The sequence below is a fragment of the Vidua macroura genome, chromosome 2 (genome assembly GCF_024509145.1).
Source record: "Vidua macroura isolate BioBank_ID:100142 chromosome 2, ASM2450914v1, whole genome shotgun sequence".
NCBI classification, from domain to species: Eukaryota; Metazoa; Chordata; class Aves; order Passeriformes; family Viduidae; genus Vidua; species Vidua macroura.
The window spans coordinates 73,422,824-73,449,464 of NC_071572.1; the positions used below are offsets into that span (position 1 = coordinate 73,422,824).

At 47.3% G+C, this 26,641-nt stretch overlaps 1 protein-coding gene across 13 annotated transcripts; it reads right to left on the reverse strand.

The window, feature by feature from the left end:
* Positions 1–423: 423 nt before the first annotated feature.
* Positions 424–22,892, reverse strand: ZNF384 (zinc finger protein 384). 13 transcript variants are annotated; one of them, XM_054001981.1, is made up of 12 exons: positions 22,608–22,891; positions 22,171–22,219; positions 21,067–21,256; positions 18,368–18,434; positions 17,988–18,228; positions 17,329–17,650; positions 12,321–12,398; positions 5,008–5,232; positions 4,177–4,359; positions 3,307–3,385; positions 2,314–2,472; positions 424–2,151 (listed from the first exon to the last, which is right to left on the reverse strand). In XM_054001981.1, exons 3-12 carry the CDS (start codon positions 21,117–21,119, stop codon positions 1,876–1,878), a joined length of 1,683 nt encoding a protein of 560 aa, XP_053857956.1. In that variant the 5' UTR covers positions 21,120–21,256; positions 22,171–22,219; positions 22,608–22,891; the 3' UTR covers positions 424–1,875. The 13 variants fall into 13 exon arrangements, with proteins under 13 accessions (XP_053857956.1, XP_053857948.1, XP_053858000.1 ...); XM_054001973.1 differs by having other exon boundaries at positions 22,552–22,891; XM_054002025.1 differs by having other exon boundaries at positions 18,368–18,438; positions 22,552–22,891.
* Positions 22,893–26,641: the final 3,749 nt, after the last annotated feature.

Here is a 26,641-nt window from a genome sequence, read left to right on the forward strand (position 1 = left end):
GCGCCTGCCCGCACGGCCCCTCCAGACTCAGGGCAGCCAGAGGCTCCTGCAGGGGTTGGGTGCAGGGGGAAGGAAAACACGTCACAGGGGCAGGGTGCTTGCAGCAGCACCTTCAAGGAGCCTTTTACACCAATTTATTTCTATACAGGGTGGTTAAAAAAAATAAAATAGAAGCCCCTATTGGTTGTTCATACAGAAGTCTGGGATTCTATAGGCTTTGGGTGGGTGACTGATTTTAAAACCCAACAACACATGCTTTTTCCCTTGCCTTCTCATTCTCTTCCAAGTCAGCCTCCATGATCCAAAGAAACTAGTAAGTAACACACAAGACTAGCAGTCATGTGGACCAATTAAAAAAAAAAAGAGGAAGGAGAATTGAAGACGAAGAGAAAGGGAAAAACAAACGAAGATTGAAAATAAAAATTCGCCAGGATAATGCGTTTTATAAACACAGAGATAGAAACAGTTACAGCAAGGACAGAGCGGGCCAGGGGTGGGGAATAGATATTTATATATATATATATATATAAATTCAAGGGGCCTTCAGTTTATTCTTGTTGGCTCCCCCTTCTCATTAGATTGGTCTCTCTGTGGGGATCTTCATCCCCTTCTCTCCACTGTCCACCTTTTGGGGATTCTCTCCCATGACCAGGGTCCAGAAGAGGCCACCACTGCCACGTGAGTCCAGCCCGTCTTGGCAAGAGGGAGCCTGGGAGAGCACTCTGGCAAGAGATGAGCAGGAGAAACTAGCCTTTCCCTGCTTCCTGCCAGCCCCTTGAAAAGACTGGTCTATTCCTCCTCCTCCTCCTTCTCCTCCTCCTCCTCCTCCTCTTTCCCTTTGGGAAACTGGGGGCAGGACAGGTATGTGAGTATCAGAACTGCTGTCATTCCGCCTTTCAGGAAAGGGAGTAAAGAGAAGGGTGATGATTATTTTGGCAGTCTCTTACCCTCCCTCCAGTTGCTTTTTGGTTTGTTGTTGATGCCTGCAGGCTTTTCTGAGGTGGGGGGAAAAGCAGGAGGGAGAGGAGGAGGAGTACAAGCTGCTAGGATATCATCCACAACAGGCAGGAAGAGCAATGAGCAGGAACCCACATTCCTATGGGGCCATTGTGCTGCTCAGACAGCTGAGAGAGAGAGGCAGCAGCCAGTTCAGACAGACTCCTCTCTACTGCTCTCCACCAGGGAAGGAGAAAGAATGCAATACTCCACAGCCCTTAGGCAGTGTAGGCACCTGTCCATCCCAGAGAACATGCCTCACCTCTCCCCCCTCCACTGGTCTCACCTTCCACTGGGGAGAAGGTTTCTCCCATCCAGTCCTTGGGGCAGGACGAGTGACCCCCTCCTTCCTTTCACAAGCAGGAGGGACAGGAATGGATATTTTTCTCTTAGACACTCAAGGCAATCCTCAAAAAACCCCATCCAGCTGTGAACCCTGCCACATTCTTCTGTGGCCTGCTAAAAACATGTGTCCAAGCCCCTGTATATACAAGGGCCATCTCTCCATCCCATCCACCATGCGTGTCTCAACACGCAACCCCACTTCATACACATCCTACAGTGAGAGAGAAGGCAAAACAGGGGCCTTTCTTTGGGTTTCAAAGGAGGGGCTCTTGCATGAGGAAGTGATCCCAGCACAGGAAAGGGGCTCTTGCACAAGGAAGCATCCTCCTACCAGGCAGGCTGTTGCACAGAAGGAGCACCCCCTTGAGACAGGCTGTTGTGCAAGGGGCTGCCATGAACAGGGTTACACAGCCAGAAGAGGCTGCTGCAGGAGGAGAGGCCAGAAACTGTTGCACGAGGAGGGCCGCTGCACAAGCGGTGCCCCTGGCACAGGCTATGCACAAGAGGTGTTCTGCTCCCTGGGTTGAGGTCTCTCTAGGAGCTGGAGAGGTGCTCCACTTGGATGGTGCTGGTGCTGACAGTGAGGCAGATGTCCTTATGATGCTCTGAAGTCTTGTAAGGAGTCAGGTCAAAGGAGCACTGGGGGGGAGGGTTGGGTTGGTTAGTGTCTCCAGAAGGGCCCCCTGCTGCCCCCCCGCCCTGTGGCTGGAAGTGCTGCTGCTGCTGCGAGGCCTGGGCTTGTGCCTGAACCACCTGCTGCTGTGGGTCAGGGATGTTGTGTTTCCGCATGTGCTTCATCAGGTACGTCTCCTGCAACGGGAAGGACTGCGTGAGAGGAGGGAACGACGCTCGCAAGAGCCAAGCCAGTAGGGAGGGACACAACAACTCAGGGGACTGCTCCCATTGGATCTACAGGAGCTGCTCCTTGGGAAGTTGACCACTTCTGCTATCCTCAGGGCAGCAAACACTCACCGAGGTGTAGGCCCGGCTGCAGATGGAGCAGGTGTAGACCTTGGCGTGTTTCACCGTGTGCGTAGCCAGGTGTACCTCCAACGAGGCAGCATCCGTGTACGCACGGTGGCAGTTGTGGCACTTGAAAGGTTTGTCTTTGTTGTGCTGCCGTCTGTGGGACTGGGGTGCAGCAGCAGCAGGGAGGAAAGAGAAAGCAAGCGTGAGGAAGCAAGTAAGTATTAGTACTGGAGATGGCTTTACCTCAAATACCCCGTTTACAGCCAGGCCCCAAGCTGCTGGCTGATGAGGAAGGTAAATCTGGCTCCTAGCACAGGGACAGAACTCCCTGCAGCCCACCACACCTTCCCCACACATGCCCTTCCCTCTCATGCATACTAGGCATTTGAAGAGCAGAGACTCTTAATGCTCCACAACCCCCATCTTCTCAGTTTCCATGCAACTCTCAGTCTTTTCCTGGTCTCTCCTTTTCTGCCCCACTATACATCTGCTCCCTGCATCTAATACCTTCAGGACAGGATTTGCTTTAACTGCTTGCAGGTGTTTACAGCTCTTTGCTCTTTGGCAAACTACAGTCCCTCTCCTCCAGGATACTGCAACAGGACACACCACCTCTGCTTCCTATATCCCTACCCTTATGCCCTCCATTTCATTGTAAAACAAACAAAAAACCCACCCAGATACCCAGACTTTATTGGGTGTAACATTTTGCAAAAGTCTTGCCCCAGCTGAGTTAGAAAACTGCAAAACAGATGGGGGGAACTTCACTAAGTTCTCACCGCTTTCAAGTCAAGTTAATTTTACAGGATGCGACCGTTTATGCGACTTCTTTGGGCCACTAAGTGCCACAAGTCAGGAATCTCTTCCCTGCCCAGGGCTTCAATAGCTTTCTGTATTCTTTTACTCTCCTCCCAGCTGCCCCACTTATTCCACCTCCTCCACCACAGGCACCCTTGCCAACCCCTGTCAGCGAGCAGGACACACCCAGCCCCTTACCTGCAAGTTGGAAAGCTGGGTGAAAGCCTTTTCACACCCAGGGTGAGCACATTTGTAGGGTCGGTCCCCGGTGTGGATACTGTTGAGGAGGAAGAGCACAAATGGGAGGCAGTGAGCAGGCAGACAGGGCAGACTGCCAGGTCCTGCTGCTGTGTGAAGGGGATGATGTTGCCTCCAGATGCTGTTCTAGCTGGACAAAGAGAACTCTGCCCAGCTCCCGCATCCAGTTAGAAGTTGAAGACAGGCAGTCAAGCAGATTTTAGAGTGACTAGGATTGAGGAGCAAGAGCTTATGAATGCCTGGACAGCTCAGCACGTGAGCTACCTAAAAATGTATTGGGAAGGGGTATGGAGGTCCAGGCTCCCTGCTCCAATCTCAGGAGTCCCAAATGACCAAGAGGAATCTGTTCTCTTGCTTCCACAGTACCAAGAAAGCAGCTCTGTTCCCTCCAGGATAGACACATCAAAGTTTTTCCTTTTAAGTAACAGGCTGAATTTACCTACAGTGTTAACCTGTCCCTGTCCCCCTGCAATGCCAGGAGCAGCTTCCACACACTCAGTCCAACCCCCGTGGTGCCAGGCTGGGATCCCCTACAGCCAATGCCTCTCTCTCTATCGCTCTCTCTCTGTGCCGCCCGCGGTGCAAGACCAAGGATCCCCAAGGACAGCATGTGCCCACCTTAGCCCTGACGTGGTCAGTGTCTCCTGCGCAGCCTCCACTCCGTCCACTCAGGTGGGTCACCTCCTTCTGGGGGTGCAGCCGGCCGCATTCCCCGCCCGCCCCCCGCATGCTTGGCGCGCGTGCTCCAGAGGTGCATGCCGGCAGCGCGGGGGGACCAGGGCCAGGCCCCCAGCCTCCTCTGGCCCTTACCGTGTGTGCTGCTGCAGGTGGGAGAGCTGGCGGAAGGCCTTCTGGCAGTAGCGACAGGTGTAGGGCTTGGCCCCCGAGTGGATGCGGAGGTGCTGGGCCAGGTAGGATGTGTTGGCGAAGCTCTTGGAGCAGTGAGGACACTTGTGCGGCTTGACAATCGCCGTGTGAAGCTTGGAGTGGATCCTGCCGAAGAGGAGGAGGAGCAGCAGCAGTTGGACATGACCGCCATCTGGCTAGTGCTGATGGAATGAGGGCACAAAGGGGGTGGGACAGCACCACGCTATCTGCTACATGAAGGAACTCCAAACACAGCATGAGTTCTCTTGGTCTCAAACTGTGCTCCCCTTGGATTCAAGAGACCATGGTCTGTCTGCACCGGGGGAGGATCCAGAGAGAGGAACTATAGAGCTTGGACTGAGGGGCATTGGCAGAGCTGTGTGTGGGAAGCCTGTGGCTGAAATAGCAGGGGGGCTGCAAGCCTGGACTTGAGATGTTTGGCAGAACTATGCTGGGGTGACAGGGAACAGTCCTCCTATGCCCGCTCTACTCTCACACTGACACAACCAGCCCTACCTCCTGTCAGAAAGCATCGCTCCGCTGCCGATGCCTCTCCGGCGGAGCAGCGCTAACCTGAGCGCACCCAGCCCCTCACAGCCAGGGACCAGTCTCACATGTCTGATACCGTTACTGCCGGTCTGATGTGTGTAAGACCTGACCAGCCTGTGACAACCAGCCAGGTCTGCCCAGGCAGTTGCCCACTGAGGTGCTCACAGCATGCTGGGATGACGGCAACATGCAGTGCAGAGGGCCCCAGCCTCCTCTGGCCCTTACCGTGTGTGCTGCTGCAGGTGGGAGAGCTGGCGGAAGGCCTTCTGGCAGTAGCTGCACGTGTAGGGCTTGGCCCCTGAGTGGATACGAATGTGCTGGGCCAGGTAGGAGCTGTTGGCGAAGCTCTTGGAGCAGTGAGGACACTTGTGTGGCTTTGTCTCCGTATGGGACTTGGAGTGGATCTGCATCTCCGACTTGGAATAGAAGGTCAGCGAACACATCCGGCACCTGGGACCGGGGCGAGGGGAAGAGACAGTGTCACACGGGGGTAAGCCCCAATATGGATCAAATCTAACTGGATGGGATCTTCCACACTGAGTGAAAAAGGGGTGTTTTCCCACTATGTGGTACTGGGGAGGTTTCACCTGGGACATGGCTTGGCTGTGAGTGGTTCAGTCCCAGGGGAACAAATTTAAGCTGGGAACTGGTGTAACAGAACAATACTTCACAGCCAGACAAGTGAAGGCGTTGGAAGGTGTTGGAAGGAACCAACTGGCTTGCAAGAGAGACAGGGCAACACATTGGACATTTTCCAACAGCAATCCTAAGGGGATATGAATAATGCCCAGACAAACCCCCCACTTTGTTAATCTATTATTTATTTCAGTCAAAAAAACCTTGGAAAACCTGGAAATCCCAGGTTATAGTTCATATTAGAAGTTAATTCCATGAACTGTGAAGTCTGTGATAGCAGAAATGGCCAAATCCACTTAACTCTGCTCCCATTTTTGTAGAAGACACTCAAATATTTAGAATACAAAATGCTGAGAATAACAGTAGTGCTGCTTTCCTAGTGGGCCTCACAAAGATACTCTGGATATAAATGTGGTATTTCATTGGTCTAGTGGGCTTTCATCATTTCAGTCTTACTGATGTGATGCAAAATGTTTTGTCTGGGTGTTTGGATCCATCTGTTCCCGTAATGATCAGAAATGTATTTGTTAACACACAGACTCTCTGAACAAGAAGAAGCAGTTGGCATCGCTCTGCTACGGATGCTGCTGTTAAAAAATGCTCCTCCACTACGACACCAGGCTGTTAAGAGAAGCTCGTACTGTTTTACGGTTCAAGATGGCAAAAGCTTTTGTGGTTGTTAATTTGACAGATAGAAGCTGCATCCAAGTTACTAATTTCTTCCCCACCCCCCCATGTGTGTCAAACAAGGGGTAGAGTTAAGGTTTATCTGAATTTAGGATTTTCATTTACATTAAAGACAAAATATAATCTCCACATGTAACTTCCAGGGTCACATTTGAGAGAAGAAATGCCAGCCAGAGGAAGGCTAGTTAACACAAATTCAACTTTCACAGTGGTTTTGTCTGGGAATTTCCTTGAGTTTATATGGTGTTTACAAAACTGCTCAGCAACAAAAGTCTCTGCAGGTATTACAAGCCACAGAGCTGATCCTGCTCTTCCCCATATCCATCTCCCCTCAGGAGGATACTTCATTGCATCTACTGTTGTGACTCTGTTGAAACCAGAAGCTTTATGATGTGTGTAGTCTGATTAGCGTATGTCATGTAAGCAGAATTTATCCAGCACTTACCTTAACTTCCACAGGCCCTTCTGAGCCATAGCTTGATTCCAAGCCATTTAGCTGGAAGCCATACCTCTCTAGTAAGCACTCTAACACACACCTGTCATAACATTTCCCTCCTCTCCACCTTTGCTCTTTTACATTCATTATCATCTCTCACAGTTGTTCCCACGTGTCCTACCTTCATCTTTCTCTTAATCCATTTTAATTGCAAGCCCTAACAGAACATGCAAACTAAGTACATCCTTACATAAATCCCTCCTCATACACACACATACACCAATCCCTGCTGGAATCAACAAACAGAAGCAATTTGGCTGTTTATCCCTACATCAATTAAAGATATAAGGCGTAAAAAGGTACATCAGCATCATCTTTTTTAAAAAAAAGTAGCTTTTGGTTTATAAACCAAACTATCTCAAGTCACACAGTTTGTTCCAGACTTCCTGAAATGCTAGACTTGAATAGAGCATATGTATTCTGCAGTAATCAAGTTATACTCATACATGATGAGGACTGTGTATCCTTGAAAGCACCAGCGTTAGAAATAACTCTGAGGTGAACACTGAACTGAAAAATACCTTTGAGTTGCCAAGTCCAGTTCCCTGCTAATGCAAGCAATTACAACATAATCTCATGCTTGACTTTTAGCAAGCTCCTTCTCAGCAGATGCTGACTTCCATTACTCTCAACTGAACCCCGTTCCACAGCATTGTCCCTCTGATAAGGAACCATTCAATTGAGAACAAGCTCCCAGTGTGATGCTGTGCTGCTCACCAAAACAAAGGGGAATAGCAGGTATCCTTTTTGTATACAGGAGGGGAGCAACTGTTCTTGCCAATAGCATGTCTAATTCTGAAGTCTATGTCCTCAACAATTACTGAAAAACTCACACAGGCTCAGCAAACCTAAAGAATGATGGCATGTGGAAAATTGGCTTTGCAGGAAAGATTCACTGACTCCACTCAATCTAGGTTTGGAGTAAAGCTTAAAAGATAACTTGGTCAATATCCAAATAAATCTACCTAGGGAGAAAAATATCAATTACTAGGGGCTTATTTTATGAATAAGTAAGATATAATGAGGAACAACAACTGACACCAGAAATGAAAAAAAGAGGAAACAGGCCTTTTCCAACCGTGAGAATAATGCATCTTTGGAACAAGGCTTGGAGGCTACAACATGGTCTCAATCACTTGGCCCCTACAAACAGCATTCTGAGAATCCAGGTACCTTTCTGAGAGAAATATCCTTCTAAGGGTTTTGCTCTAGTTTAAAGAGAATGCTGGGCACTAATCTCTTCTGTGCTGTACACAGGACTCTATATTTTAAATAGTCTATTCTGTTCTGAAAAATTAATGAACTTTTACCATGCCATCAAGTCTAAGTAGTCCCATGCATTAAATCTATAGTGCCATAAAGCCATCAACTTTATCTTCCATAACTTCTGTGCACCCTTTCCTTTACTTATCTGCTTTGCCAGGTATCTGCCTTCAGGTCAGAAATTCTTTAAAATAAACTTTAATTCAGAGAAACAGACTGTATGTCCCTTTCTATTTTCAAAATAAAATTATAAAGAAGTTTTCAAAACATCACTGGCACTTGCATGACAATGACAAACCTGATTATTAGCAAGAACAGGCCTCAACAACAATAACAAAAGCCCCCAAAACCCTAACCTCCCCAAAATCAAAACAAAACCCTCAAACAAACAAACCAAGGAACTCCTGTTGTCTGAATTTAGCAGCTATAGACATTTTGACATTGTTTTTCAAACAACATTTAGAATTAAAATCTTGCAAGAACTCATTTTCTAATCATCTAATTAGCATCAACCCTGAGAGAGCAAGAATGTTATGCAGCATTAACAAATTCATGAGCCTTTTGACTTAAAAAAAGCCATGGAATATAACAGAAAGCTGCATTTCAGAATTTTATATTGTGTGGTATCAGGCTTTTTCACAGGAACAAATGGTCCATTTAATTAAGGGCTTTGCATTCTGCCTCAGACAACATCAAATATTAAAGGGGAAGATGCAATCAGCCCTCTAGTGGGCAAATATGGATTTAAAAAAATGTTAAATCTATATGGATAATGAGAATATCCCATCTGACACTAGCTGCATTTCAGTATTCTACTTCAGTGAAATTCTGGCAGGGGAGAGGAAAAATAGGGAGTGCTCCTTGCTAAGCATGAATGAAACACTATATGAAATAATTGATTTCTACCCCCCCCTCTGTTTAATATCCATTTTTAATAGTCTTCCCACTGTGCTTCTAAACTACCCCTCCTTTGGCTGCATTCTTTCTGACAGCAAGAAACAGAAATGACTGCAGCATTCCCATTGATGGTGTGACACAACATCCCCTGCAGCTGCTTGTTATGGCTCTGTAAATTCAGACAGCCTTGGAGAAAATATCCTTAATAAAACAGAGGTTCATATCAACAGTTAAATTAGCACTCAGCCATATGCCAGAGATCAAAAGTAACCCCTTCCAATGTCTACAATGCCTTCTTTTTTATAGGAAATGAACACATGCAGAAAATGTTCATGTTAGACATAGACACTCTCAAAAATCATGAAATGCCAGCAAAAGGTGGATGTACTTCTAATTCTACTCCCATATGAAAGTCATCACAATGAGTCATAAAGAAAATGATGCTTATAGCAACTAGACTACAACTCTGTGGCACACAGTACTGTATTTTTTTCCACTTTCCATGGAATGTTCTGCCTCATTCATCAGATGCTGTTAGGAGATAAAATACCATCTGAAATACCAGCTCATAGTAAAATTTGCCCAACATGGATTAACATCCTTTTTCAATCAAATGCTTAATTAATCAGTATCACAGTTGTGAAAACTATGTAAGCTTTTATATGGCTCTGAGAATTCGAATTCCTAGTATCTACTGAGAGTAGTCTTACAAGTTAATTGGGCCCTTGCTCCTTCTGTTAGGCTACACATACAAGTTAGACCATCAGTTAAACTAAAAATCAAACCAGGAAAGTCTGAAGTTAGACTAGATGATAAGAATAAGTTTAGGCTGTCAGAGTCAGCAGTTCATTTAAAAAGGAAGGAAATGTCCTGCCTTTGCAATGCAGAGTTAATGAAGTAACTAATGCAAGCATAGCATAATAATGGATGCACAGTTCATGATAAATGCTAACTTTACCCTCACATTCCCCCATTTTTTAAGCTGAAGTTAAACACTTTCTTGTTAATATTTTGTAAGAGGAGGGGAAACAAGACAAAACTAACATCCAAGATACACAGGTACACTTGGGCAACACCCATATAAAGCCAGTGAGTACGAAGATGCCAAATGAAGGCACAGGAATTGTACTTCTGCTTCCACACTGGCACATCCAGCATCAGCTCCTATTCAAAAGCCAACACTGTGCTTCCACTGAACAGTTTACACTACTGGAGTGTGTAACAAATCTATCAGCTATGCTCAGAGATCTTGGTCAACTTACTTTCACAGTCCTTCAGTCACCTGGGGGCTTGGCACAGCTGCAGAAAAGCATACTCTCATATACTGGCAAGGCAAAGAGCAGTTTAAAGTGCTCTCATCATATGGCACTTTCCCAGTTCCCAGATTTGAGGGCATTCCTGCATTTTGTCCATTTTTCCAAATGACCCTAAAAATACCTGACCCAGAATTCTGTGGTATTTCAGCATACTTCACAAGTTGCCTGCCTTCTTTTAATGACTCAATCATTTATGCTTTCAACAGTTGCACCTTAAACTTTTTCTGTCACAGTGGTCTTGCACTGGGAGCTTTCATGATGTCACTTAATTCCTAAAAGTCTTTTTCACAGTCATTGCTTTCCAGGGTACTGCTCCTCCATATTCCTTATCTTTAGACCAGAGACATTCAATAGTCCAACAAAACACTTCTGTCTGATAATGTTTTCCATTGTGTCCAAACATCCGGATCTCAGTCCCTGGCTGCTGGAGACATCACGCTGTCCCAAAAGGCTAAGTCTTCCATGGGACTGTATTAAAATATATTTTGTCTGAACAATTAACAATCACATAAAGATCCCATTTCTTTACAGCTATCCAGCATCATTGCTTTTATCTTTACGTTATCAGCTATGACTTGCTGTTGATGTTCAAATCATTGAACATCAGGCCTAAGACACTGTCCTCCATTTTTTGAAATCAGTCACTATTAGCATAAAAGACCAACAAAACAATAAAACACAATAATGTGCTTCCTAGTATAGTGATAACATGCAAGAGCTAAAATTAAAAGAATACAAAAGGCCCATTAGAAAGCACAAGGAAATTTGGAAACACCAGATTAAGGTCATCCATGTCACTATAATTTGGCTCCGCAATGCAGGTGCGTTCTGATACAGCTTTATTGATTATTTCCACAGAACTGCACTCTTATTATGTTGCACAGACAGATACTTAACAAGCAAGCATTCAGTTTTTTATACCACCACTCTGGACAGCCTTAAGCCTTGTCGACCACATGCAATTCCAACCTCGTGAAGCAGATCACTCACCTCCTGTACCCACCACAGAAATATCAGTGCTCCATAAGCACTCATCTATCCTCACAGTGTCCCTGTTTTAGTTTTTGTAAGGGAAGGGAATCACAAAAGACACAGTGAAACACAGTAAGAGAGATGTACCCACTAATTCCAAGTGGCCAAACTGGTATCTGTGACCTCTTTTTTTCCTTTAAAGGAAGATTCCTATTACATACATTCATATCACTGCTCCTATAGATTTCTATGCTACTCCTATGAGATGCCACACTTCTGCAAAGCAGAACAGGGTCTGACCTGTAACAGAGGAGTGTTAAATGATACTTAAGATTATGGTTTTGGGAACACCAAATGTTAATTATTTCAGGATAACTCTCTATGGTCATTTGTAGCCTGAGACAAATGCAAATCCACTGAAGATTCAACCTAACTCATACTTGCACACACTTCAAGGCAAGATTATCTGTAGGGCTGCAGGATACCACAGCAATCTGTGGCAGAGGCAAGTGTAATCAACAGTTCTTCATACTAGCAAATGCCTTCCCCAGATCATCCTCCTCAATTCCACAATCCCATGTCAATGCATTTTTTATTTTCTTTTCATAGAATATTCCTTTCAGGTTGAGCAAACATGCAGGTCTCTGACAGGCTATCATGCACTAATATCCATCAAGGATGGTATCAAAGTGCATTGACTCAACAGGGCTAAATTAAGGTATAGTAAGATAAGAGGCACAAAATACAGTTTTAAAGCTCCCTCTCTCCCAAGTTGAAACTGTGACTATCCTCCTCATTCCCTTGCACACACTCATTCCATTGACAAGTAACATGCCAAAATCTGAATTTGTGACTGCAGAACTTCTGTCAACTCCTTCTGTTTGGCACTATGAGGAACCGCCAAGGGAAAGCACCTATGTGTTCAAACACACAGTTACAATATCTCAGCAGAAGGGAGAGAACTTACCATAACACAAGGTTTTACCTCATTATACCCTCAGGCATGTGGCCAGTCAAATTGTCATTTTCTAAGCTCCAAGCACTGCATTTATATACAAAGCAAAGATTATGTATACAAACTGCATGTGTATATGTAAATGTGCATGTGCAACAGTATTCCTTAGAGCTCTGAGATCATAAGCCAATGCCAACCAATCTGGAAAAGGGCTAAGGAACTTAAAAGTCAACACAAGTCTCAAAAATATGCAGCTGAGGAAAGAAGAGAGACTCTCTTGGAGTCCTCTGCTTGAGGGAAAGGCTAATAAGCTCACCCTTGATTAGACATCAGAGAATCCACACAGGAGAGAGCCGCTGGAAACCAGGCATCATTAGTTCCGCTGCTCACGGAACTACTTGTTAAAAAAAGCAAACAGAAATTCCAACGTGTGGCATCATACTGACACCCACGTTGGTCATCAGCAATCTTAAAATCCATTGCACAGACCTCTGCCACTGCAGCTAAAATGATAAATGACAGCAACAATACTTTGTCACCTTTTTCTAGCCTAAGAGGGAGATGAGGTTCTTTGCCAGAGGAGGTCACGTTCTTATGCTGACATCAAAGCCATGGCAAAACTTAGAAGCACTGGGTTTAATATTTCTAGGCTTTGGAGGGAATGTGGTCAAACTTTCTGCCTGACACTTCAAACTTAATTCCCCTTTTGCCCTTAGCCTTCTAGCCCAGAGCAATTTCTATTCCTGCACCAAGGCCCAGACCCAAGCTCTTTACCCACATGTCCCAGCCTCTTGATCCTCTACTGTAGGGGCTCTTCGCTACTTCATTCCCTCAATAACCTAACACTTATCTCCTCTCCCTCATGCTTCTGCTTGTCTGTCCACATCCCATACTCTTGTCCCTCTCTGTTCTGCTAGTTCTAGGTACCTCATTTTCCAGCACCTAGCAGGTCTGGTTCTTTCCTCCACCCCTCAGTCTTTGCTGTTTATAGCTTATTCCAGTGCTAGCTGTCCCCTCTCTCCCTTGCAAAGAGGTTCCCCATCACATCCTCTACTGCATTCCCTAGTTTGTAGGCTCTTGTCTTTTCTCTTCTCCTTTCTGATTCCCATCTCTACTGAGTTTCCAGATTTCCTCAGCACTAACAGCCCCAGTCCCTGCCCATACCTCATTCTAATCCCTACCACATTTGAACCAGGCAGTGTCTTCTCATGCCTTGCTGTTGTCTCCATCAGAGGGGGAAGTTACTGTCCACACTGGGCACTAGAGACTCCTTCTGAGGCAGAAGGAAGAGCAGCTGTGCCTGAAGGAAAAGCATGTTTGGCCCTTCAGTGCAACACTAGAAGATGCTTAGAGTTGCAGAAAGAGTAGATCTATAGTCCAGCCTCACAGCAACTGAGAAGAGTTAGACTATATTAGACTCCACAGTCTCCTCTGTGGAGATGGACTGTCTGCTGAGTGCCTGGAGTCGTGCAAGCCTCAAGAAGCCTCAAAGAGAATATTACCTTCACATACTTCCACCTGCAAACTATAAATCATCTCAGAGCATGGTTAATGGATTTTTTCCAAGCTTAAAACCAGCCAAATTCAACAATATTGTCACAGGCATGTGTGGCTTACTAAACTCATTAGCAGCCACCACATTACAAATTAATTCAAAACCATGGGAAGTTCACTAAACAGTAATACTAAATCCAGTAGAGGGGAGAAAAAACAGGCTTAAAATTAGACATATCTGAGAAGATGTCCACATGCTGTATTCCAACCACTGGTCCCCCTTGTGTACATGATTTACTCTCCAATGAGGGCCTCCAACCAGCTTCCTCACCTTGAACAACTCAGTTTACTAAGGCTTCTGTACACTTTTGCACCTTTGACTCATCTCTGAAGTTTCCTATGTCCCTCAGCTGCTCATTGTCTCCCAACTTCCCTGCTGTTCCCCAGTGAAAGTAAGAAAAACCCAAAACTAAAGTGGAGAAGATAGAGCTTGTTGATTACACGATGACAGTGAGGCCCTTCTCAAGCTAATAACCTTTCTGTTGGTATCTGAGGCTCCAGAGCACAGCTTGCAAAACATTCCAGACTATAAACTGGTATTCATCCTAGATTTTACTTAGTACCAGAGCCTAGCAATGCCTATACAGAGCTCTCTTCCTCTTACAAAGAAACTACTTAGAGAACTGTCAAGAGAAAGAGAATTGATGACCTGGCCCAGAGCAACTGAACCACTTTATCAGTCTTGTCCACTGATCACATCACACCACAGACTTCTTAAAGTGCACAGGTACAGGCACCACACCAGGACTAAAAAAAACAATCCTACTGTATCCAGGACCTGTTTGCTACCTTTTCCTCAGCACCTTTTAAAGCACTGGGAAGAAGCCATGTGCTCCACAGTGCCAGCTTCTTTCTAGAAAGACTCTTGATGCTGATCTCATTTTCCAAAGAAAAAGCGAAATCTACAAAGATGTCAGGGAAGATTAACTAACAAAGAACTGACGATGAATCCAGACAAGACTGAAGTGACATTACTCATGAAAGAAAATGCTTCACAGGACTGGGTCAGATGCTGTCCCCTGCAGGTGCAAGCATTCTTCCAGTAGCACAATGCAAAGCATTGCATGTGACAGACTAATCCTAAGGACAGACATCGAAGATCTGCAAGTACTGCCGTCATTAACAAAAGCCTCACACCTTTCCTTACAAAGAAAAAAAACAAACAAACAAGAAACAAAAAAACCAAAAAAACCCCAAAAAACCCAAAAAAACAACCAAAAAACCCTAGTCACAGAGATTCTTCCACCACTTTCACAGCAGCCTACTAATTCACTTCTAGAGATGATACAGCAGTAAAACAGTTGCCATTTGCTGGAGCAGGCATTTCTACATTTAGTAGAGAATGGGATGAGCTGCAGTATATGTATTGAGGTTTATGCTCCAACACCTCCCACATCTGTCTGGCTGTGCTCCTCATTCAAGGCCTTACTCTGTCTTTATCACCACATTAGGAGTCAGGAATTACAAATATTAATCACCTGCCCAGACATTCACAACAAGAGAGCTCACAGAGCTCAAAAACAAAGCTTAAACAAAAATTAAATTGGACAAAATAATCCCAGGCTTTAGGAACTGGGTATTAAAAAAAAAATCACACTGATCAATGTAGTATAACACCTTCCAGGAATCTGAGTACATTATTCTCAGCATCTCATCATGGGAATCAGTGAAATCATACAAACGTAGTCATATGAATGCCAAAACCAACTCCTCCTCCAGCCTGAGAAAGAAGCAGGAGTAGATGAACCTCACCCACAGTCTTAATTTAGCTAGCATATGTCTGCTTACTGTAGTGGCGGGAACTACTGAAATCATCCTCTAGAATACAGAAGGATCCCAGTACTCCTCCAAGTTTTAACTTGTGAGTCTATTCATATGCATATTATAGAGAAATTATTTTACTATGTTGCACAAAGGTCTTCTCTCCCACAGCTCCAAAAGAAGACAGTGCTTTCCTTTATTTTTCCAACAATCATTTTTAGTTCCAAACTTGTACATGGGAAGCATCATCCAAAGAGCAGATTTCAAGGAGGGCAGAGGTACTTCCTCCTGAAGTACCACTATTGGTGGTCTTCAATAAATCTCAATTTAGCTCTCTCATACCTAATCACTGCTCAGAGGAAGGCCTGCTTAGGGTCGGAGCTGGTGAAAGAGGTATCACACTCAGACTAAACATAAAGAAACCTTAAACATAAAGAAATTGCATGTTGCCACATATACACTCATCTGTTTTTTCCCTGCAAAGCCTTCTTCATCAGCTGTTACACAGACTATGCGTGTTCATAAAGTTTCTGCTGAGTCACTCCACCTGGTCTTGGGCATTTTTTTTCCAAACTTACAAGTAAACAAGGAGCTATAATTAAAGCCCTGGTTCAGCTTTAATTCTAGTGTTCACTGCCAATTGTGTCCCCTGTAAATACATATTTAACAACCTAATTAGCAACCCAGACTGTAAGCAGCTTGAGTAGTGTGGATCTGTGGCTATGGCCCAAAATAAATGGTGGGATTACAAATAGCAAGCTACCTAACACTCCCACCCTTCCGCACCATACACTGATTATATTTTCAAAGTGGAAGAACTGGGACATTGGCTAAGATAAAAAGGCTGATCCAAGCTCTAGTTTTGCACCCATTTAACTATGTTGATAAAAAAAAATTAAACATTTAAAAAATGCTATAGTTAAAAGTGAAAAAATGCCTGGGGTGGGTGCACAGATTCTGTGTAGATGCCTTCATATTCTATGGCATAATTCCAGAAAGAGAACTAAATCTGTACCAAAACAAAGAACATCTAGGATGATAAAAGGAAAACTGTTTGATATGGGATCCTGGGCACATTATAGGCAAGTGAGAAGACTGTTTCAATTTGGCTACTATTTTGCCTCTTATTTATCTTAATCATCTGTCAGAAACACCTATCACTGAATCACCCATAAGTGCTCCTGCTTCCCACCTAAGACAGACCATCACATTTACTGCCTACCACTTTCTGCTCTGTCTGGTTCCCACCTTTTCTGAAACACCCACACTGCTTATCCTCTGGTTCAAGTATTCCCTCCTACCTTATCTCTCCCTTCCCCATCACTCGTAAACTCAAGCCACATCCTTCCAAGCTCAGAAACACAACCTCAGGGCTCAGAACTCTTCTCCCTCTTATCTGACACACTCAAGGTTCAGAAACACCCTTATATTTAATTCAGAATTACATTTTTTTCCCCTTATTTTGTTTGGAGTGCTGAGATGGAAGGATATCACATGGGGCAATAAACACAGGAGAGACACTACCACAGTTCACTTCCTGCTCTGTGTGTCTCCAGTTTGTGGTCTTTACACTGGACAGACTGAAGTCCTAACTGAGGAGCACCCAGGTATACCAGGGCTCTCAGCTACACCAGAAGTGCTCCAGCTGCGCCAGCCAGCACTGCACTCTGCAGTACACCAGCCATATTACCTGGCTGTGCCATCAAGGATGTAGTTTAGCCTCCGTAACATCCTGGTCATTAACTAACCTAGTAGCAACTATATATTCAGGAAATCAAGACTGCCCACTAAAAGGAAATCCTTAGTTTTGGGTCAACCCATCAGTTTGTAAATATTCTTAACCCAGAAGAAAACTCAACTCTTTCTGCAGCTCAAAGATTCTCTACTCAGGGACACTCTAGGTACAAGGCAGAGATCTTTTTCCCCTCTTCTTCCCCATGTAACCCTCTGAAGGGTTACAGCCCTATCCCCATGCAATGTTACAGTCAAGGTTTAACCCCACTCCCCACCTGTATGTCTTGCCATCCTTGTGCTGGTCCTCATCATCCTCGTTTGTCAGCACAAAGGGGTCGCTCATCTCTGGCAGCCCCGACTCCTGCAATCGTTTCTTCTTCCGGCCCCGGGGTGGTTTGGGGGCAACTCCCCCACCCCCGCCACCTTCAGCAAGGGTGGCTGTCCCTTTCTTGGACAGGTCTGGAACCACCTGCAGGGCTGCCTGGGAGCCAGGGGGTAGCGCAGAGACAATCATGGGAGCTGAGATGGGAAAGGTCTGGGCAGAGGCGGCTGTGGTCACCAGAGAACCTGATGGGGAAGTTATCACCAGACCAGGACCTGCAAACAAAGGAAGGTGGAGGAAGTCAGTTATTACATCTCCAATTATGCCCAACCTCCTTATCCCACAGAAGCATCTACTTTTGAGTACAACACAAACAGAAGAGTAGCTTCCCCTCCAAAAGCATTCCCAGTCTCCACTGCTGGAAGTCAAACTTCCATAAAAAGGGTGGCTGTATGGAGTGCCTAGAGATTCACAGTGAAACCACACCAAGGCAGGCCACCCCATCAGTAAGGCTAGAAATAATCTACAGGCCAATAAGGATTCTCCAGGACCTTGTGTTTCCCCATCCCACAGTCCCCTTTGTAGGCTGCCGAAGCCTTTGGAGTGCCCTACCTGCTGTCATGAGCCCAGCAGACTGCACTGGTACCACGGTGATGTTCTGAGTCACAGGGGCTTGGCTGTGTGGTGTCAGCTGCTCCGGCTTGGTGTCCGAGTCCATGGAGATACCAGTGGGCAGGGCCACAGAGGTGGGGACTGTCAGCAAGGCAGGGTAGTGGGGGGGAGCCAAGCTGCAGCCCTTCTCTGTGGGCAATAGCTGCTCCTTCATCTTGTTAATGAACATGGTGTTCTCAATCTAAACGGGGGAAGGACAGGTTCTAGCATACCCTGGCACAGCTTTGCCCAGCATTTGGCTGAGCAGGAAATGCAACAGAAACACGTGTCGTGCAACACGCATTGTAAACTTCTGAACATAACGGGGTGGAAGATCTTACCTGTCCCGAGACGGTGGGCACTGCTGGCCAGAAGTACGGGGAGGAGTTGAAATGAGATTCTTCCATCCTAGCTGGGCACAGGGGCAAGAAGAAGGGGGAAGGGAAGAGGAATGGAGGATAAGGAAGACAGACACACATACACAAAAAACCCATTAAACTCAAAGAGACTCCAACATGGAACTGACTCAGTCTAATGCTGTGACAGTTCCTTTATCTCCCCTGTCTTTCTTGAGCAACTTCTCCCCGCTTTTGAGCTATTTGCCCAAATAAAAAATAGTATTTTCAGGGGAAAAAGGTGCCTGTTATTCCCATGGGCTTGGGTCCATCTGAAACACCCCTTGCCCAGTAGTCCTCCATGCAAAAAATAGGACTGACTAGAAACCCAGAACATATCCAAATTTTCCCAATTATCATCCACCCAAGTACATGGCATAAATGAAGTCTGTGCATCTGCAAGCAGGCAAATACAGATGAAAACTGTTTTTCACCATCACAGACAGTCAGACCCCACAGGCAGTGAAAATTTTGGACCTTGCCTGTCCCTTCACCCCAGCTCAAGACTAAGGACCCAGATGCAGCAAAGGGACATTAGCATTGTGTTACACAGGAAGAAAGACAGGCAGAGAGAGGGAAACAGACTTGCCCAAGATAACAGACAGCCACAGCAGACCAAGAAGTCAAACTCAGGGCTCCTAACTTCCTACTGCCCACCCTAGCCCCGCTCTTGAAACACAGAAATATCCTTCAATATTCCTGCTCTCCTCCAATGAGACTAAGCAGTAGGAAAATAACCTGATTCCCCTGCTCCTGAGATACCCTATTTCCAAGTGAAATTATGTCATGGCTCTCCATTGTCCATTTTCTTCCCATCTTTGGGACAAGACTCTGTAGGACCCTGTCCCTAGCCAAGTGCCCACTGCTCCATCTCAACTCTGCCTGCATTCAGAGGACAAAAGAGAATTTCCTGAGCACAGAGGTATAATCACTTTGGGAACACATGACTGAAGAAGCACTTTCCTTTCTAATCCTTACATTCCTCTGTGTAATACCGTTAGTGGACAAAGTCTGTTGCACTTGCAAAAACATTACTCAAAACCTAAAGAAATTAACAAAACAATATTTTCTGAAACAGAAGATACATCTATTCCTAAACAAATATGGCAAAAGCAGTAGGTAAAAACTATGCTCAGAATAGATCGGGCAGAGAGCACAACCACTGTAGGTTTTTCATGCAGCTACCTGCAAACTGTCCTACTTGTATTTCTGTTATGGTCTGCCAGTGGTCTAATAATTGAACAATATTGTTTCTGAAGGGCCTATCTCAATCATCAGGGGAGCTCAGAGGGATGCCCCTAGTAGCATGAAACACATTACAGAAGTATATCAAGACAGAATAAATACATGTGGATTTGTTGTGTGGGAGCCAAAATGCAAAGATAATTTTCCTCTATGTGGAGAAGCAGTACTTAAATGAACCAAATTACCCGATAATTTTGTTTTTATGAATTGCTCATGCAACAGCAAGGCCAAGTACTCCTGCCTCACTCACTCACTGCAAATCAACCAATAAACACACTTAAGGATAAATTATTTACCTTACGTTGGTGGCATGCAGTCAGACTGCTTGCTGCCTGACTGAATTACTCTGGATTTACACCGCTGTGATTCAATCAGAGGCTGATGGGGCAAGACTCTTACCTTCCTTCCTTTGCTTTCTTTTCTGAGCCAAATTAATTATTAAGTACACTGCCCACAGCACAGCCCAATGCATGTAACGCTTAATTACATGACTTTTTGCTTCCATAGGATGGGCACACATGAGGAGATAACACATCCTTGGCAATTGAGCACCACCCAAATCAAGAGGGGTATTTTGTTTGGAATTTCCAAGTTTGAGGCTTTTTGTTTGGTTTTTGTTTCGTTTTTAAAATAAATAAGCGGTTATTTGCTTAGCTTCCACGTCAAAAACAACAAAGTGAACCTGACTGTCCAAAACCACAAAATTTCACATAATGATCAGATGCATTTTCCAGAGAAACTTTGTAGTTGTCCAAGACTCTGCTGGATGCAACTGCAAACTTCAGGAGTTAAACAGAAATATGCCAATTTAAGCAAAAAAAACAAAAACAAAAACCCTCACAACAGCTTTCTTATTTAAAGAGAACAAATAAAAAAAAGGCAAGTTCATTTCCAGATTCCAAAATCCAGACTAGCAGAGGCCAGGGCACTCAGTTGCTGCTTTTCTCCATCTTGTCTTCCACCAGAACTTCACAGAGAATCTAACTTTTGTTTGCTTAGCTTACAAAGTGTGCAAGTCAAACATGGCTCTCATTGATTCTTCAAAGGACTGCTACACTGATTTGATTAGATTCCCTTAGAATCCACCTCCCTGTCAAAAAATCTTCACGTTTGATCATATTATCTATCAGGCCTCAAAATTCTCACTTGAAAGGCTGAAGTGTGATGGAGTTATAAGAATGTGGAGGAAAAGGAGAAATGGTGTAAAAGTTGAAGCTTTCATGCAATTTCACTAGCAAGCCAGTCTTCCAAAGGCAGAAAACAAAGGTAAGATTCCTCCACCAACCTACTGTCCTAGTACCCAGAGCTGTCCCTCCCCTATCCCATTTTTAGGCTAAAAGGGTATTTTGAAAACATGCACCCCTACTGGCAGCCCCCACTCAGACACTGCTCACACTTACTTTACCAGAACTCTGCTCGTAACCCTTCCAATTGCTCTATAACTACCAGACATGGGCTGGAGCTTCAACCCTGTACCACAGCACGCTCCCACTGCAGGGCCTTCATCATCCCAGCTTCCACAAACAGGCCAGAGATGGGACCTTCTTCCTATTCACCAGTCTAGTATCAGACAGATGTCAACGTACCCTCCTGATATAAACCAAAAACACTTTCTGTGTACAGACCACAAATGTACATACACCAAAAAACAACCGAGTGAACCAGAGAACCCACAAGGGACAAGGGATCTGGAGTTTAGACCTCACAGAGGACTTCACAGAATCACATACTTAACGTGCTGCATTAATACCTCTTGGCAGGTCATCACTTTAATCATAAACAGATAGACAAAAGCACGTGCAAGTATATGGTGAGATAGAGGCTGTGTTTCTGGAAGGCACAATCAAGGTTGGATATGCAGGTATTTATTCAGAGGTTGACTTTTAACATGGGTTTCTTTAATCTCCAGATGCCTGGCTTTTATTTCCCATTGGGCACGGAGTTTTCAGTCAACAAAAGGCCCTGAGAGTAATGCTCGGGAACAATTTAGATTGTTGTTTTATGTCAGCCCAGGATCTTTGTTCAATGACAAGGAGCTTTTAGGCTTAATTGCTGCAAAATACTAAGGATGCCGAAAGCCACACAGGCTGTTAGAACAAAAGCAAAAATGCTTCCCCGGTAATCATAAGCACCAGAAAGTTCAAATGCTGCTACACCTTTAGAAGAAGTGCATTTGAACACACATCAGGAATATCCCAATTGTACCGGACAAAGTCCTGGATCCCAAACCCGCACACCAGAGACAGAACTTTGGTGCCGTTCCCCGACACTTGTGTCGCCTCCACCCCGACCGAGCGAGCCTCTGTTGGAACAGGTGCCTGGCAGAGGGCATACCCTGCGCCTCAGCTCCTTCCTGGCGGTCAATCCCTGCTCCCGCACCCTGGAGCTCAAACGCCTTCACGCCCCCAGCTCCGGGACCCGCGGCCCATCCCATCTCCTCCCACCCCGCGGCAGCCCTCGGGTGAGGGGTGGGGATCACTCACGCAGCTCCGGGAGCTCCTTACCCCTCTCACTCTCCCTCTTCTTGCATTTCTCCTCCTTCCAGGGCCGGCTCTGCAAATAAACCGCCTCGGTTACCGGGGCGCCCGGGGCCCCGCATGGCAGCGGGCGGCGCTCCGCGGGGCCCGGGGGTCGGGGCACCCCGGCCATATGCGGGGCAGGCGCTCCCCGTGGAGCCCGGACGCGCCTCCCCCCGCGGCGGCCGAGGGCGGGGCCGGCCCGGAGCGCGGCTCCCCCGTGGCGGAGCCCCCGACACCGGGACAGACGGGCGGACGGACAGACAGACAGACAGCCCGCCCTCCTCCATTTCCGCTTCCAGATCGCCCCGGCCCCGGAAGTCCCGCTGCCCGGCCCCCCGCCTGCGATCCCGCCGCCCCGCACATTACCGGGCTCCCCCCCAGCAGCGGCCCCGGCCCGGCTCCGGCGGCGGCGGCCTCCTCACCGGAAAGACAGCGGGGAGGAGCTTCCGGGTCAGGGGGCGGGCCGGGCCTCGGCGCTTCCGGGTCGCCGAGAGGAGCGGAACGGCGTCATCAGCGGTTTCGCTTGAAAACGGGGCGGCGGAGCGGCGGCGGCGGTCCGGGGGAGTCTCCCCGAGGCGGGGTTACCGGCGATGTGGCCGGGGCCGGAGGTCGGGGCGGGGGTCGGCTGCGCGCGCGCGCTTACCGGAAGCGCGGAGGGCGCCGGCGCGCGGGGCAGCCCGGGCTGGCGGAAGTGCGGAAGTGCCTGTGGCGGGCGGGGGGCGGCGTCCCCGAGCCCGGCCGGCAGGGCCGCTTCCGGCCTCGCGGCGTCACGTGACGCGGGCGGGCAGAGGGGGGAGAGGCCGTCGCCGTCATGAATATTCATGAACCACCGTGAATACTAATTCGGCCGCCGCCGCCGCCTCTGGGTCGGCGCGGGACGGCTCCGGTCCAGAGGAGTTTTCCCGAGCGCTGTGCCTGCCAGCGCCTGGGACGGTCCAGGCCCGCCGCGATGATCCAGAGGAGTTGTCCTAAAGTTTGGCTGCCAGCGCCTGGATAGGTCCCAGCCCGCGCTGGCTCGAGCGTCTCCTGGCACGCTGTTAAACGTGTTTGTCCTGCTCAGCCAACAGAAAGGACTTCCCGCCAGCTGGCTTTGTGCCAGAATGGGCAAACCGGACCATCTCATTCCCTGCCGGGAACACGAGGGCAAGGCCGGGCGTGGAGGGGAGCAGGGTAACTCTGTCCCGGCAGCCGGAGGCTCCGTGAAACCTCACCCAAGCACCAATTGTTCCCGTATTCTCGTAATGGTAACCGTGCACAGCTTGACCCCAGACGGGGGCTGCAGCTCACCCTCGCTGCCGGTCCCTGAGAACTGAGTTTCACAGACTCAGCTCACCCAGGTTTCTTCTGGCAGTTTCCCGCTGCCTCCCGTGCACCGGCGCTGCCGGGCGCAGCGGGAGGAGCAGCAGGCGCTCGGTGCCGAGCCTCTGGCACAGCGAGGCTGCTCCTGCGGGACACAGCCGCTCCGCCACACCGCTAAGCCGGGCTGGCCGGGCAGCCCCGCACCGCGCTGCAGACACCCCATAAAATCACCAAGCCGCGCGGGCTGTTGCTGCTCTGCTCCGCTTTAGACACTTCAGGATCAGATGCGCTTCGTTCCGCTACTCGAGCAGGGTTAACTTTGGCGCTGGGCCCATCTCCAGGTCAGGTTAGGTTAGGTTAGGTTACCTTCCTCACCTGTGATGTTGCGCGCCGGGCGTTTGGCTGAGCTGTTTTCAGTGCTCTGACTTGACAGAAACCTTTTTTTTTTAACTGTTGTGTGAGTTTTCTGCCAGCTTGGCACGCTGGAACAACTTTTCCGAGCCAGCATGAGTAAGAGGGTGGGACCAGGGAGAGCACAGGCACAGCAGCCAGCGGTTAGATCGGCTCGGGCGATCCTGAAACCGCAGCATCCGGAGCAGCGGGCAGAGGGAAATCTGCTGGCGGCTCCGGCCACAGCGCCTGCATTGGTCATCTCAGGCGGCACCAAACTTCCTCCTGGGAGGAGTCAGGATTAGCTCTGCGTTCTTCAGCAGGAGTCACATGAATGCAATTGTTGATTTATTTAAATAAAAGGAGTTGGCAACCTAATCAGTTTGGAAATTAATTTCCTTGTTAATTTGGGGGTTTTGACTTGCTCATGAATATTCACAAATGCTCATCTTGTTGTGTGTTTTTTTTTTTTCTCCTATGTAATTTATTTTTGTGATTGTCAGATCACCTCTGAAGGTGACATTTCTCTCCTCGTTCTGCAACGCAGCAAATGTATTCAATCTTATGCCTTGGAAGAGGAGCTCCAGCCTGGCACTGACATCTCTTTTACTTCTCTCTTCTTCATCAGAGTGTCCCTTTATAGCCACCTTCATCCCTTCATGCTGCCTAGGAAGAAACAGAGTGAGTCTCCTCGAAGAGGGCTGGCCTGGACTTGATAACCAGGCGTGCTTGTCAGAATGCCCTATACCTAGCTGGCAAGGAAAATTGTCACTTGAGGATTGGGACAAAGTGGTTAATTTTTCTTAGGGTGCCTGGAGTTTTTTGCTCCCCCTCCCACCCTGCACTGCCGAGCACCCTTCAGCAGCACATGAGGCAGCGTGACTAACATCTGCCACAGACACTTGATTTGTCTTATCTCCTTTCCTTCGGAGGCGGCAAAGTCAGAGAAACACGGGTGTGTGTCTCTGGAGAATACAGCTGATCTCTTTACCTTCTTTCCCAGCTCTCTGTTCCCTCCCTTTACTTGTGCTGGCAGCTCTTGCTCCTTTCCACACCAGGGAAGAGCATCCTAGTTGCCACTGCGGGTTTCTCCTGGTGAGACATGCCCGTGTCCCACGTGTGTGCGTTTAGGGCTCCTAGGGTTTCATTAACACTGACAGGCTGGGCTCAGCTAAGGAGTGTGGTGAAAACCACTGGTGCTGGGGGCAGGAGGAGCAGTGTGGGGTGAAGAGGTGCCCTCCTTACGCTGTGTTCATGCACAGAGACAGGCTTGGCTGAGAGCTGGCCGCACAGCAAGTAACATGAGGTGTGTAGTGGAGACCCACAGGCCCAGGCCAGTCTCCAGACCAGCTCATTTCTTTAGAAAGGCCAGCTTTGGTACAGCCTCCAGCTATCCAACTTGCTTGGAGCTGTATGAGGAGGGGTGGCCAGGCTGCACCAGCCATGTGGTTCACCCAGCAGCACTGCCAGCCCAGGCTGGGAGCTGGGGAGTGGGTGACAGAGATGTTCACAACTCTGCAGCAAGGAAATAAGCTAGCGGCAATGTAAAGTGACTGCAGGAGGTAACAGAGCCGTGGAGCAGGTGGTAGGGGGAGGTTAGTGGGGCCTCCCTCCTGGGAGCAGAATCATGTGAATAACACAGCCGGGTTCCCACCTCCTGCTGAGGGCACCAGCTCCTGACAAGCTCAGAAAAGAAAATGTGTGGAGAAAGCCATCTGGTTACCAGGACAATTGCTCTCTCAGAACCTTTGTAACAACTTCTGCTGTGCAGCTTTGGCCCGGGAGGGTGGCAAACACACACCTCCACGCTGGCTGCCTGTTCCATTTCCCATCCTTGTTGCCTCCTCCACAATCACATCTGACTGTCACGTTCCCACCTCAGCGCTTTCCTTCTTTATCTACTCTCTTGATTTCTCCAGCTCTCTTTTTTTTTTCACCACCCCAACACAAAGCACACACCCCTGGCCCTTCAGTTGTGATTACAGACCATCCTCCTGTGGTGCCACTGTACTCTCTTGTGCTTGAACACCTTTTGTTTGCTGCCTGTGTGTAAACTGCACTGCTCATGGTGGCTGTCCCAGTAACATGGGTGGTATTCTGTGTCACAGGATCCTGCTTGGCTAGCTCCTACGGCTGGTAAACCTGGCCTAAGGAGGCCTGATAGCCTCATTAAGCTGGCTCAAGTGGTAGCTGAATTTGTTGGGGGTACTGACCAGTAGGCAGAGATGGACAGATAGACTTGGAAGCTGTGATGATGTAGTGACACACATTTTAAGGATGGCGGCTGTTCATTCTCACTCAAATTTTTAGCTGCTTGTAGGACAATATTTGGTTTATTCTGCAGCTGGTATTTTAATCTTGAGAGTATATTTCTCAGCAAGACGTGTTGTCCTCACTCTTTTCAGGGAACTGACATCTCTTTGGCAATCGGCTGATTAAATCCCCTGGCAGCACACAGCAGAGAGCATTTCAGCACGTCATTCTTGGTAGGGTTTTTTTTTTTTTTTTTTTTTTTTTTTTTTTTTTTTTTTTTGTTGTTGTTGTTGTTGGGTTTTTTTGGGGGGTTTTTTGGGTTTTTTTGGTCTTTGGTTTTTTTCTCCTGCTGCATGGAAATAGATTGCATTTTTCCCTGCTTGGTAACTTTTCTGTTTAGTGTTAAAGCTTTTAGAAATACGGGGTAATGGAGGGTTACAGATGCGTGTTATCCTGCACATGCTTGGTTGCCTGAATCATTTCATTATAGTGGCATCTTGCTCTGTTAACGGCA

Coding starts and splice junctions, on each gene's coding strand:
- ZNF384 (XM_054001981.1), bottom strand. CDS start 21,119: ATGTCTGGTAGTTATAGAGCAATTGGAAGGGTTACGAGCAGAGTTCTG. Junction 5,233..12,320: donor TCTCTGATGTCTAATCAAGG/GTGAGCTTATTA, acceptor CCCCGGTCCCAG/GTGCCGGATGTGTTCGCTGA. Junction 3,386..4,176: donor CACCTGCAGCAGCACACACG/GTAAGGGCCAGA, acceptor CCTCCTCAACAG/TATCCACACCGGGGACCGAC.